The 12,519-nt window shown below is 24.7% G+C and overlaps 6 protein-coding genes across 6 annotated transcripts, besides 20 other annotated features; 2 read left to right on the forward strand and 4 right to left on the reverse strand.

Moving 5' to 3' along the window:
* Window positions 1–24: part of a sequence feature (AT_rich) that runs on past the window's edge.
* EDI_336400 (heat shock protein 70kD, putative) lies at window positions 20–1,621 on the reverse strand (the record flags this gene model as incomplete). The annotated part of the gene is made up of 1 exon (XM_001740766.1): window positions 20–1,621. The coding sequence occupies one exon, from the start codon at window positions 1,619–1,621 to the stop codon at window positions 20–22; it is 1,602 nt and encodes a 533-aa protein (XP_001740818.1).
* Window positions 1,622–1,681: 60 nt separating this feature from the next.
* Window positions 1,682–1,817: a sequence feature (AT_rich).
* On the forward strand, window positions 1,816–3,000 carry EDI_336410 (uncharacterized protein; the record flags this gene model as incomplete). Its single annotated transcript, XM_001740767.1, has 1 exon — window positions 1,816–3,000. The coding sequence occupies one exon, from the start codon at window positions 1,816–1,818 to the stop codon at window positions 2,998–3,000; it is 1,185 nt and encodes a 394-aa protein (XP_001740819.1).
* Window positions 2,990–3,053: a sequence feature (AT_rich).
* A 120-nt stretch (window positions 3,054–3,173) lies between these two features.
* Window positions 3,174–3,278: a microsatellite.
* Window position 3,279: 1 nt separating this feature from the next.
* Window positions 3,280–3,530: a repeat region.
* Window positions 3,527–3,602: a repeat region.
* A 2-nt stretch (window positions 3,603–3,604) lies between these two features.
* Window positions 3,605–3,709: a microsatellite.
* A 22-nt stretch (window positions 3,710–3,731) lies between these two features.
* Window positions 3,732–3,896: a microsatellite.
* Window positions 3,800–3,981: a microsatellite.
* A 1-nt stretch (window position 3,982) lies between these two features.
* Window positions 3,983–4,284: a repeat region.
* An 18-nt stretch (window positions 4,285–4,302) lies between these two features.
* Window positions 4,303–4,330: a sequence feature (AT_rich).
* Window positions 4,331–4,351: 21 nt separating this feature from the next.
* Window positions 4,352–4,471: a sequence feature (AT_rich).
* Window positions 4,472–4,619: 148 nt separating this feature from the next.
* Window positions 4,620–4,680: a sequence feature (AT_rich).
* EDI_336420 (importin beta-3, putative) lies at window positions 4,676–7,864 on the reverse strand (the record flags this gene model as incomplete). Its single annotated transcript, XM_001740768.1, has 1 exon — window positions 4,676–7,864. One exon carries the CDS (start codon window positions 7,862–7,864, stop codon window positions 4,676–4,678), a length of 3,189 nt encoding a protein of 1,062 aa, XP_001740820.1.
* Window positions 5,710–5,748: a sequence feature (AT_rich).
* Window positions 6,019–6,053: a sequence feature (AT_rich).
* Window positions 7,865–7,956: 92 nt separating the features above from the next.
* Window positions 7,957–7,986: a sequence feature (AT_rich).
* A 17-nt stretch (window positions 7,987–8,003) lies between these two features.
* EDI_336430 (uncharacterized protein) lies at window positions 8,004–9,476 on the reverse strand (the record flags this gene model as incomplete). The annotated part of the gene is made up of 1 exon (XM_001740769.1): window positions 8,004–9,476. The coding sequence occupies one exon, from the start codon at window positions 9,474–9,476 to the stop codon at window positions 8,004–8,006; it is 1,473 nt and encodes a 490-aa protein (XP_001740821.1).
* Window positions 8,679–8,707: a sequence feature (AT_rich).
* A 254-nt stretch (window positions 9,477–9,730) lies between the features above and the next one.
* Window positions 9,731–9,801: a sequence feature (AT_rich).
* A 70-nt stretch (window positions 9,802–9,871) lies between these two features.
* Window positions 9,872–10,651, forward strand: EDI_336440 (ubiquitin thioesterase OTU1, putative; the record flags this gene model as incomplete). Its single annotated transcript, XM_001740770.1, has 1 exon — window positions 9,872–10,651. The coding sequence occupies one exon, from the start codon at window positions 9,872–9,874 to the stop codon at window positions 10,649–10,651; it is 780 nt and encodes a 259-aa protein (XP_001740822.1).
* Window positions 10,212–10,232: a sequence feature (AT_rich).
* Window positions 10,652–10,749: 98 nt separating the features above from the next.
* Window positions 10,750–12,450, reverse strand: EDI_336450 (uncharacterized protein; the record flags this gene model as incomplete). The annotated part of the gene is made up of 1 exon (XM_001740771.1): window positions 10,750–12,450. The coding sequence occupies one exon, from the start codon at window positions 12,448–12,450 to the stop codon at window positions 10,750–10,752; it is 1,701 nt and encodes a 566-aa protein (XP_001740823.1).
* A 26-nt stretch (window positions 12,451–12,476) lies between these two features.
* Window positions 12,477–12,511: a sequence feature (AT_rich).
* Window positions 12,512–12,519: the final 8 nt, after the last annotated feature.

Raw genomic sequence — 12,519 nt, forward strand, 5'->3', positions numbered from 1 at the left:
AATTTATTATTAAAATTATTTAATGATTGAGTTTAATTTCTGCATCAAATTTATGGGAAAGAGTTGATTGTGGTAATTCAATTGTTATATTTAACATTCCTTCTTGATTCATTTTGATAAATAAATCAACTCTAGATCCTTTATGACATTTACCTTCAATATCAACACATAGAGTCCCAATAAAATTACTTGGAAGTGGAATTTTTGTATCTCTGTATAAATCAAGTTGAATACTTTTCTGGTTTTCATTAGGTAATACAAATTCATATCTCCCTGTAAATGGTAATTTACTTTGTTCAGGAATAATTGTTTGGACTGTTCGAATTCCAAATAATTGATTATATGTTGCAATTCCAACAGAATAAGTAGCAACTTCTGTACTACTTGTTTTAGCTTTTTGCTTTAATTCTGCACATTTAATTGCAGCTCCTCTTGAAACTGCAAATAATGGATGGTCAGAAAGAGTCGGTTTTATACCAAACCTCTGTTGAATCATTTGAGAAATGTATGGAATAGAAGAAGTACCACCTACCATAAGAATTTCACTAATGTTAACATTTGCCATATCAATAACTCTCTTTAATTCATCAACAGCTTGTGTAAAAAGAGGCAAACAAATCTTTTTAAAGTCTTCAAGTTCAATGGTAACTTCAGCTTCATTATCTTCTCCATCTGGTTGTGGTAAAGTAAAAGTATATGATGAATTTGAAGAAAGACTAATTTTACATTTTTCACACTCAACTTTAAGTTGAGACTTTCCAGTCTTAGATTTGAGGAAAGCAACCTCATCGTCAATCTCATCTATTTCGTACATACCATCTTTTGTTTCTGAGATTACGTATTGTGCAATTAATTCATCTATATCACTACCACCATTATTCCTGAGACCACCATGAGCTAAAACATTAAAATTATGAGTATTATTCTTACTAAGAGAGTATTGAATAACACTAATATCTAATGTCCCTCCTCCATAATCAAACACAACAAAATTACCTTCTGGTTTTTTTTTATTTTTAGAATCACTTTCTTTTTTTTCAGAATCGTCTGTATTAAAATCACCATACCCAAAATCAATTGCAGCTGCTGTTGATTCGTTTAGTACCGCTATATTGTTTAGTGAAAATTCATCAAATAAGTGTTTAATTGCTTCTCTTTCATTGTCACCAAAAGAAAGTGGAACAGTAACAACAACATTTTCAAAACGAACTTGACTAGTTTTTAAGTCGTCTATAGCAGCATTTAATAATTTAGAATATATTTCTATTGGGGACATAATTTTTCCTTTATCTATTTCAATGCCAACAGATGAATCACCCATTTTAACTGATTTATATGGAGCTCTTTTAATATCGTTTTCAATAATTTTATCGTCAAATGATTTTCCAATAAATCTCTTAAATTCATAAGCAACAGTTATACCTTTTTTAGATAGTGCTTGTTTAGCACTATCACCAAACAACTCTGTCTTTGTTTTAGGGTTATATCCATAAAACGTTGGATAAAAGTATTTTCCTGTACTAAACTTTGCATTTTCAGCTAATTGTTTATTGACTCTATAATATGCGACTTCAATAGTACAACTTCCCAAATCAATTCCAATAAGTGAGGTGTCAGACATTGTTAAATGAAATACTAGTTACCGTGTTTAAATGAGAATGATTTTATAAACGTCATTATGATTTTTTAATAATTTATTATTTTTTTAAATTAAATAAAAATTATATTTATAATAATAAAAATTAATATTAATCCTTATAAGAATTATTTTATCATAAAATCTTAAAAATTATTTATTTTTTATTTAAATTAATAATGAAACTTCAAGGACTAATAAATTTTGGTAACGTTTGTTATCTTAATAGTGTTCTTCAAGTGTTATACTCTATCGAACCTCTAAGAAATTATTTGCTTAATGGAGAGTATAAAAAAGATATTAATAAAACAAATAAAATGGGACATGAAGGAAAATATGTGGATACTATGGCTGAATTCTTTTCTACTTACTCTCATGGTCAACCTATTACAAATAACTTATTAAATTTGTTGTCTAATTTATTTCCTTTTGGAGAACAACATGACTCACATGAAACACTTATTCATTTAATTGACTGTATGCATGAGGATGTATGTCATGATGGAAAAAGTATAATTCATGATATATTTTATGGAGAAGTTGATTCAACAATAATGTGCTCTCATTGTATTTATCAAAGTAAAACTAATTCAAACTTTAATTGTCTTGAATTAGATATTCCTAAAAGAACTAGTTGTTATTCTGATATTGATTCAGCATCATTAATGAATGATATTATTGTAGGAATTAAGGGATTTGCAAATAATAAATTAATTGGATCAGATATTTATATTTATCTACCACGAGTAACAACAGCAAATCAATTGTATAAATTAATTGCTTCAATATTACATTTAGAACCAACAGATATATCCAAAATCTTTATTACAAGGAATCATTTAAGAAGAGAAATTTTTAAAAATGAAATCATTCGGTTAACAGATGCTCAAGTTGAAATACATAGTGAAAGAAAAAAATTAACAATGTTTTCTGATAAGTCTATGAGTATCGTTGATGCTCTTAAACAATACTTTAAACCAGAACAAATGGAAGAATGGAAATGTGAAGAATGTCATAATATTGGAGGTAAAAAATGCCTTAACTTTAAAACATTTCCTAAATACTTTATTATGAGTATAAAATTATTTGAAATGGGCTATTATGGGTGTATTAAAAAAACTGATTATCTTACATTTCCTGATCGTTTTGAATGTCAAAATATTGTATCTTCTTTTCCGCCTTATACATATGAAATTGTTTCTGTTATCAATCATATTGGTTGCTCATTTTTTGGACATTACTATTCTTATGTAAAGTTTCAAGATAAGTGGTATTGTTGTAATGATGAAAGTGTTAACGAAGTGTCCCAAAGTGATATTCATCAAAAAGAGGCATACATTGTAATTTACAAACAAATAAATTGAAATTTTTTTAAATATTATTTTTTGTTATTTACAATTGATAAAAATGATATTAACTCTGTTTAAAATAGTTAAGAAAAAATTAACATAGGAAGAGATAAAATAAACAACAAATATCTTGATAAGAGGATAGATGGTATTACATTGATAATATCAAAAGAGTTCTATGTTCAATTAAAAAAAAGAAGAAAATATAAGGAAATGAAATTGGAAAAGGAATAAAAAAGATAAAACATATGTAAGAAATGTGATGAAGAAATAAAAAAAATTCAAAAACAAAAGAAAAAGGAGTAATTAAGTATTAATAGAACGTACTATATTATTCCTTGATCTATAGAGGTAATCCTATTCAATTCTGTTATAACTAATTTATAGAATATATTTTGTTGTGAAAGAAACAATGTTCCATGAATATATCTTAATTACAACATTTTTCACTTCTTTTATGTTGTCAATTTCACTTTTAATTCTTTAACTATTTAAATTGCTTTCTATATTTACTAACACATTTATTGAAATTAATACTGAAATTAATGTTTATTACTTTTATTATATTTTTTATTTGTTCATTTCTTAACTTTTATTTAACTAATTAACTCTAAAACTATTTTATTTATCATCTTCTTCTTTTTCTTTGTTTTTTTTTTATTTACTTTAATTATTATTCTTGTGATGTTTTCTATTTATTTCATTAACTTGATTATTATCTTTAACTCATTCAACCCTTCTTTGGTTTTTAATTTAATTGAACTTTTAACTTTCTCCAATTTCATTTTATTTTGGACTGAATATACCTCTATTGTTTATTAACATTTTTCTTTTCTTTATTTTTACTTATTTATTTATTTTTTCATATTCTTTTTTCATTTTATTTCATATTTTTGCTTTAATTTCATTCTTTGTCAGTGTTCTATATTTCTTATGGGTTTTATTCTTATTATTATCGCTCTATTTATTCATGGCTTTCTTATTCTTTTTTCATTTCTTATTTCTCTTTTTATTCACTTTTTCATTGTATTTCTTTTGCAATTCTTATTATATATTTTATTACTACTTCATTATTCTTCTTTATCTTTATATCTTTTATATATTTCTTCTTTTATTATTTATGTTATATTCTTATATCATTTTATTGTTATTTTATATTTATTCATTATTATTCATTCATCAATTTAAACAAATATATTATTTAATTAATTATTACAATATTTAAATAACTTATTAATGAATAAATAAAAGAAGATTTAAATATAAAGAAATATAATAAATGATAAAACAAATTTAATAAATTAAATTACTCATTAGAATAATATTATTTTTGTTTAAATAAATTGTTCATGAACATAAGAAAGACATAATAAATAATGATTAATTTAATGAAAATCAAATATTTCATTATCATTCAAAATAACAAATAACAAAATAACTAAATATAAAAAAGATAATATTCTATTAATAAAAATAATAAAATAATGATAGTTATTTTCAAACCACTCCTAATCCCCTTCTCTATTTACTTCCTCTAATAAATATTATGCAAAAATGATGACAACACCAATGATGTTGCTAGGTTTAAAAATATCAAAATACAAAACAAAAATCTCTTCTACAAGAATTATCTCAATTAAAAATTATAATATTAAAAAAAAAGAACTATAATAAATTAATCAAATAAATTTTAAAGTTGTTCTTTTTGTAAATCAGTTAACTCACCTCGTTGGTCAACAGTTAACTTACTCCAAACTGCTTGAATAATATTTGGAGAAACATTTGATGTCCAAATCTTCAATAATCCAATAATTCTTTTCTTTGTATCAATAGAACATTCCTCTTCTTCAATAGTATCAGCACAAAATGATGTCAATCGATAAATAATTTCAGCAGTTTCATTGTCATTGCTAGAAGTAATAAATCCTTTTGTTTGTAGATCATAAACAATTTCAACTAATTTATAAAATCCTTCTGTTACAGGGAATAAACCAATGAAACTCTTAACAAGAGATTCTTTGTTTGGAATATTTGGATTATGAAGAATAATTTCACCTAATGTAGTAACTAATTGACTATGAATTTCATGGTATGTTTTATTCTTTGGTCTTGTTAAAATTTCACTTAATGTATTTAATGCTTTTGCAGTTAAAGGTTGAAATTCTGGTATTTCTAATTCAGCAAATCTACCAACAAAAAGAATTGCATTGAATGCAATGTCAGGGCTTGAACTTTTCATGTATGATATAAATTGGTCACCAACATGTGGAAGATAATGATATAATTTACCATTACAAATAACTGTTCCCATTGCAGAAACTGCAAAACTACAACGTGTTTCATTATCAGTTTGACCAAAATAAATCATAATTCTTGGGAATAATTTCATGTTAAATGCTGCAAAGAATGTTTGAAGATGATTTTCACAAATAGATGATAATGTATTTAACATTTTTTGTAAATAATCATCATATTGATCTTCTTCACCTAACATTTCAATTTCTTCATCATCTAATTCATCTTCAGTTTTATCTATTGGTAAAACACTTAATGCCTCTCCTTTATTTTCTAATGTTCCATATAATGTTTTATCAAATGTTTCAAATAATAAACTAATCATTTGTGGTTCTAAACTATTTTCACCCATTGTAATAATAATACTTTGAATACAGTCTAAAATAACTTCAATAGTATCACTTGCTTTATCATTAATAAGTAATTGACATAATTTTTGTATTAAATTATAATAAATTTGTTTTAATTGTTCTGATTTTCCAGTTGCTTGAATTAATGAAGAAATAACTAGTGGTAATACAATACATGCAGCAAGTTTAATATTAGTATTAGAACAGTCTAACCATGGTGAAACACTATTATATGTTTTTTCTGCATAAACTGCAAATTCTCCTTTTAAGTATTCAGCTATTTTCTTAATAGTGAAAAACAAATATTTTTTTTCTTGTGAAATCATATTTGTTACATTAATTACATCAGTTTGATCACCTTCTTGTTTAATAATAGGTAATCCAATTCTATTTAATAATAATACTATAAATTTATCTAAATTAGGTCTAATAGCTTTGTTTGGTGAATCTACCATTCTACATAATGCTGACATAACATATGGTAATACTGGATCTTCAATACCCACTGGTTGTTTAAATAATTCACTTAATGTATTATAAATAATTTCTTGAATATTAGAAAAGAATTGTGGATTTAATTTAGAATTAAAAATAGCCATTAGTTCAATCATTTTTCCTTTCATTTCAGATGTATTAAATGTGGTACATTTTGGTAATAAAGCATTAAATAATTTTTGGAATTGTTCATAATATTGTCCCATTTGATTTGTTACTAATAATGAAATATATACAATTGAAGATAATCCTGTACTAATAGTTTTTGGTTGGTTATTTGTAGTTATTAATATTAATAATCCATCCATTATTTGTCCTATGAATGGAATTAATTTATTTGAACATTCTCCAAGATTATCTAACATTGATTGAAGGGTAAAACATGCTTTTTCTTGAATTCTCGAATGTGGTGATTTAACACATAAAATTAATGCATTTACAATAGAATCAAAATGACTTCTAATCATAATATGTGGGAATGTTTCCATTAATCCTTCAAGAAGATTTAATAATGAATAAACAATTAATGGTTGATTATCACTTACTGCACTAAATGATAATTGAAGTACTTCTGTAATATTTGATTTAATGATAAACTTTCCATGTTGTATAACTTGAGCTAAAGAAGTAACAGCAGCAAATCTATGTGGCCAATCACTCATTTTAGCGAATTCAACACATTTATTAAATAAAGTATCACGTAATGGTTTACCTCCAATAGCAGATGTTAATGTTTCAAGTGCATCCTGTGCGTATTCAAATAAAGTATCATCAGTATTTTCATTTAGCCAATCTTCTACATCATCATCACTAACACTAGTTAACCAATTTAATAAACAAATAAGAACTTGAGGTAAAAATCCACTCTTTTTATATTGGGATGTATTATTTTGAATAAGAGAAAGTAAAACTTCCATAGCACTTTCTTTAAGAGAATTATCAATGGGAGAATTACATAATGTCATAAGATTTTCAGAAACAGTAGGAAGAATACCAGCAAAAAAATAATTTGAAAATGAAGCCAATTCTTGTAAATCATCTAAAACATTATTAGCAACTGTAACTTCATTGTTTTGAATTAATTGTTGTAACGTTTGCATAATCAGAGGATATAATTCATTAAACTTTTTTCCTTCCGTGGTTGTTTCAATAAAACCAACAGCATTACTCAAAAATGTTATTGCTTTTAATCTTAACTGAATATTATCAATACTTAAACATCTATTAATATATGATTTTAATTCTGAGACATGTGAAATAATCAATGAAGCTTCTGGATGTGTAGTAGATTTACCTAAAGCATCTAAAGCAATACATTGTTGAATAATACCTTGTTCTTGAGTTAGAGAAAATAAAGTCTGAATATAATTTGGCCATGGTAATTCTTCTTGTTGAATAGAAAAAGCAAAAGAAGTAATAACACTTGAAAGAATAGACACAACTCTAAATTCATTTTCTACTTTACAATCTTCAATTAGTACTTTACATAATTCCATAATAACTTGATCACTCATCACATCTCTTATTTTAGGTATTTTTACTAACATATTATTAAATTGTGTTAATGCAATTAATCTCAATGGTGCAGGATTAGAACTTGATGCATTTGCAAATACAGCCAATTGTGGAAGTAATAAAGATGGTTGTTGTTTCATTTGTTCAAATGTGCTCTCAGCTTGTTTTCTAATACTTTCATCAGGGCTCATACAATTTTGAAGAAGAGTAGTTAAATCAGACATATTGATGTTATGAATTAAAACAGTTCTTCTACTTTTTTTTTTCTTATGTATAATAAAAAGGGTTTTGTTTTTCCTTATAATGAAAAAGAATGAATATTTTATAATAAAAATAATTAAATTATGAACTATTTAAATGACTTTATATTAGAAGTAATTGTGGTGAGTCAATTAATTCAATATGTGGAATACTTTGAATATATTTAATTGTATTTAAATCTCCACAACAATGTCTAAAACAAATGGATTGAAGTGAAATTGGTAATAATGAATTTTGAATAGTAGCATCAGAACAAGTATATCCAACAAATTCAATTTTTTTTATTCCTTTAAAATCCTTTAAATTTAATTGAGTTCTTCCTTCTTTTTCAATACTAATTTGATGTAATTCAATTGAACCTTGTGGAATACAATTATCAGTTGTAATTAATTGTTCAATTTTTTTAGGAAATTCTATTTTTTCATTCACTCTACAACGAATTAAATGAAGGTTTTTTAATTCATTTATTCCTTTAAAAGTATCTTTTTGAAGTTGAATACCATCAAATACAATTTTATTTAATTGACTACTTAGTGGAAGAGAAAATTGACACTGTCCATAAATTTCTAATTCTCTAACTTTCTTTGAATGACAAAGGACTGAAGTACTTCTACAATGTTTTAATATAATACTCTCTACACTTTCAGGTATTTCTATTTGTTGATTATAACTTACAACAGTCATTTTCTTTAATTGATGAAATTCAGTTAAATCAATATATGTACGAACTAATTCAATTTCTTCAATTGATGAAGGAAGTTGAATATTATTACTTCCAATTATTTTAACTTTTTTTAAATTTAATTGTCTTAAATCAATACTTTCTTCTAAGTGTTGTTGATTTATAACACATTCTTGAACATTTCTTAATTCTAAAATTTCTATCTCTTTATTACTGTGAATTTCTATTAATGGATAAAAATAATATACTCGATGGTTATGACTTGAAAGTGTTTGATTTCTACTTATAATTTTACACTTTTTATCAATAAATGGAATACTAAGTAATTCATCAAATGACTTTTTTCCTAATTCATTTAAAAATTCAATAATAATTTCATCAAAACAGTAATAATCTATTGATCTAAAGAAATTACTTTCAATTCCTAATGAAACAATAAAATGAACTTTTAAATGAGGATGGATTGAGTTAAAGAATTGACTAAGATTTTGAGCTGCTTGAATATTTGAAGAAATATCAATAATAAGTTCTTTTAAATTATTAAGTAGTGATAAATCAATTGGAGAAGTGATTTTTAATGATGAAATATGAGAAAGTAATGATATTGGAATTTGTTCAAGAGAATAAATTGGTTGATTTAATATAATAGAGTCAATAGTTTCTAATTCATCTTGATATAATATTAATTGATCAACACAATCTATTTCTATTGTTGATAATTGTGGGATAATTTTCTTCATTTGATTTAAGTGATTTTTAAATAAACAACAACGGTGTAACATTTGAACACCTTCTTTACAAAATGAACTTACTTTTATTAAATTAATTAATTCAATAGACTCTTTAATATAAAGAGCAACATTGGCAAGATAAATAGGTTCAAGGATTGACATCTTACTTAATACTTATTTTGAATAATCTAAAGGGTTTTTAAATCCCTTTTTATTTTTTAGGAAACTTCTTATTTCGTTTGCTTTCTTATTTTTTTATTTGCAAAGTCGTCTTCTTTCGTTTTTTTCTCAGACTTTTCCTTTTCTTCTTATCATTATTTGAATTGTTACTCTAAAAATTTAATGATCCAAATTCAAAAGAAAAGTTAAGAACTTTGAAAAGTTACTATTTTTGATTATTCTTTCACCCTAATTTCTTATTTATAAATTTAACAATACTTGTTATAAATAACATTTTATTAAATAATGTTATATAAACTAAAATTAAGAAGAGAGAAAATAAAAGAGATGAAGTTTAGGGAAAACTATAAAAAAGATAATTAAGAGTCATGAAACTTATGATTCAAGATGGTAATAAGAAAGTCAAAATTGAAGTAGACGAGAGTTGTACTGTTGGTACATTAAGGTGTATTATTGCTAATGAATTTGTCATAGAACCAGATTTGATTGGAATAACTGTTATGAATAAAGAAATTAATGCCTTTGATGATGAACTAGCTATTGACGTTGGTATTAAGAATATGACAATGATTAGGATAATTCATTTAGATAAAGAAGAAAAAAGTGTTAAACAAGGTAAAAGTAAAAGTGGATATATTGTAAAAATTGATAAATTAAAATGGGTTCCAATTAGAAGAAAAATGGCTGCTGATAATTCTTGCTTATTCCACTGCTTAGAATATTTATTTTATAATAAAAGTAGAAATGATCCATATCATATTCGACAAGAAGTTTCTGAAATTGTCCAATTATATCCTCAAAAATTTACAACGGATTATTTAGGACAACCAAATTCATTATATTCTCAAAATATTCTCAATCCAAGGACATGGGGAAGTAATATAGAAATTTCTATTTACTCTTTTTTAAAAGAATGTCAAATTATAGTATTTGATTTTGAGAATAATATTGATATTACATATGGTGATAAATCATTAAATCGGTGTTGTTTTATTATTTTTACAGGAAATCATTTTGATGTAATTTGTTTATCACGTTCATTAAATTCTCCAGAAAATGAAGATATGGTATTATTTAATAATGAAGATGAAGAGGTAAAAAAGAAAATGAAAAATTATATTCTCTCTGAACATCCAAAATTCCATTTTACCTTTTAATTCATATTATTGTTTTATTGGTTTTATTATTCATCTTATTAAATACCAAAATAAATAACAAAAAGAATAATGTAACAATTAAAAATACAAAAAACAATTTAATTCTGTTTGAAAAGAAACTTATCAAGAGTTGTTTTGTCTATTGATACTGATGCATAAGGATCAATATCTATTACTTTAATTTGACCTAATACTGCTTGTTGATATTTTGTAATAATTGCCTTTTTTAATGGAGGAGTTATTTTTTTAATAATTTCAAACATTGATTGAGGATTAATGGCATTAATTTGTGAAAATAATTCATTTGGTTGAAATGATTCTAAGTTTAATTGGATTATTTTAGCAACGTTTCCAGTTAAATTAAAACATTCTTGAATTTTTAATTCTGATGGAATTAATGAACGAGTCTTTGCTGTTTCCATTAAAATTTTTAAAGCTATTTCAACATTAATACCAGGAGAAGTATGTAATATATAATTAAACAAATATCGGTCAAGATACCGAAAATATAATTTCACATATTCTTCTTTAAATATTACATCAATATGATTATTGTTCATTTCATTAAGAACTGATAATATTGAATTAAAAACACGTTCATTTTGTAATCGTGTTTTAGGATTTAAGAATAGATCACTAACATATGGTTCAGTTTTAGAAATAGAATAATCTATTATAGATGTTAATATCATTGAGATACAACTTTCAATTGATTGTTGACACATCTCAGATAATCTCTTTCGTTTTGGATCAAACCTTGCTAAATGAATCATTGCATATAATCGTAATATAGTTGATAACCAATAACATAATCTTGTAGGAGATCCACTTGATAAACGAACAATACCATTAATAATTGCAAATAATAATGAAACAAATGGAATATCAACAGTATCGTCATATCCTTCTTCTAAATTGTCTCCTTCAATCATTTCATTTTGTTGATCTAACCCATCACTTTCTTGTTTAATAATTTCATCACCATCATGAATTCTATTAAATAAAATAATAGCTATTTCTGGTTGGTCCTCAATAAACTTTAAATTAGTATTAAATAATACCTTTTCAAATAAGAAATTATAACTACTTGGACTTAAACAGGAAACGTTATCAAAAGGAATATTATTACCTAATTCATCAATTTGAGTTTGCAAATTATCAATTTCATCACATAACTGTCCATATTCTTCCTCATTTTCATCAAACTCTAATTTTAATTCATCTCGTTGTTTAATAAGTTCATTTAATGAACCAACTGAATCATGAAATGATGTTTCTACAGTAGTTTCTGAATATAGTGATGGATTCCCTTCTTCATTTTTCTTGTCTGTATTATTTAATCCTTGTTGGTTTGTAGCTAACGAAGTAGAAATACTAATAGTACTTCCTTTCTCTGCTGAAAATAAACACGCTTCAACTTGTCCTTTTTTGCATTCTCCTTCAGTAAATGGAAAAGTAATAATTTTATCATTCATATCAATGTATTGAGTAAGATCTAATTTTACTCTTCCAATAAGAATTTCACTTGAAGTTTTGACAACATATATACTAAGTACTAATTGTTTTGGTTTAAAGTCATCACTACCTCTTGGTTGTAGTTTAGTATCAAACGTAAATGAACTGTTCCACAAAGCTTCATCCTCTTTTACTAATGATCGTTTCAATGCTCCTGATTTACTTTTAGATCCTCTCCACCATTTAATAAACAATGTATTTCCTTGATATTTCTTAACTCCAATAACTCGTTTGATTTCTACAGTAAACGTATACTTTACTATGTTTCTCTTTCTCCTAAACATTATTCTTTCTGTTTTTTGTTCAGTTCTTTTTTACTATATTTTATCATTTTATTATTATTAAGTCTTTAT

The sequence above is a fragment of the Entamoeba dispar genome, genomic scaffold, assembly GCF_000209125.1.
Source record: "Entamoeba dispar SAW760 scf_1105229463199 genomic scaffold, whole genome shotgun sequence".
NCBI classification, from domain to species: Eukaryota; Evosea; order Mastigamoebida; family Endamoebidae; genus Entamoeba; species Entamoeba dispar.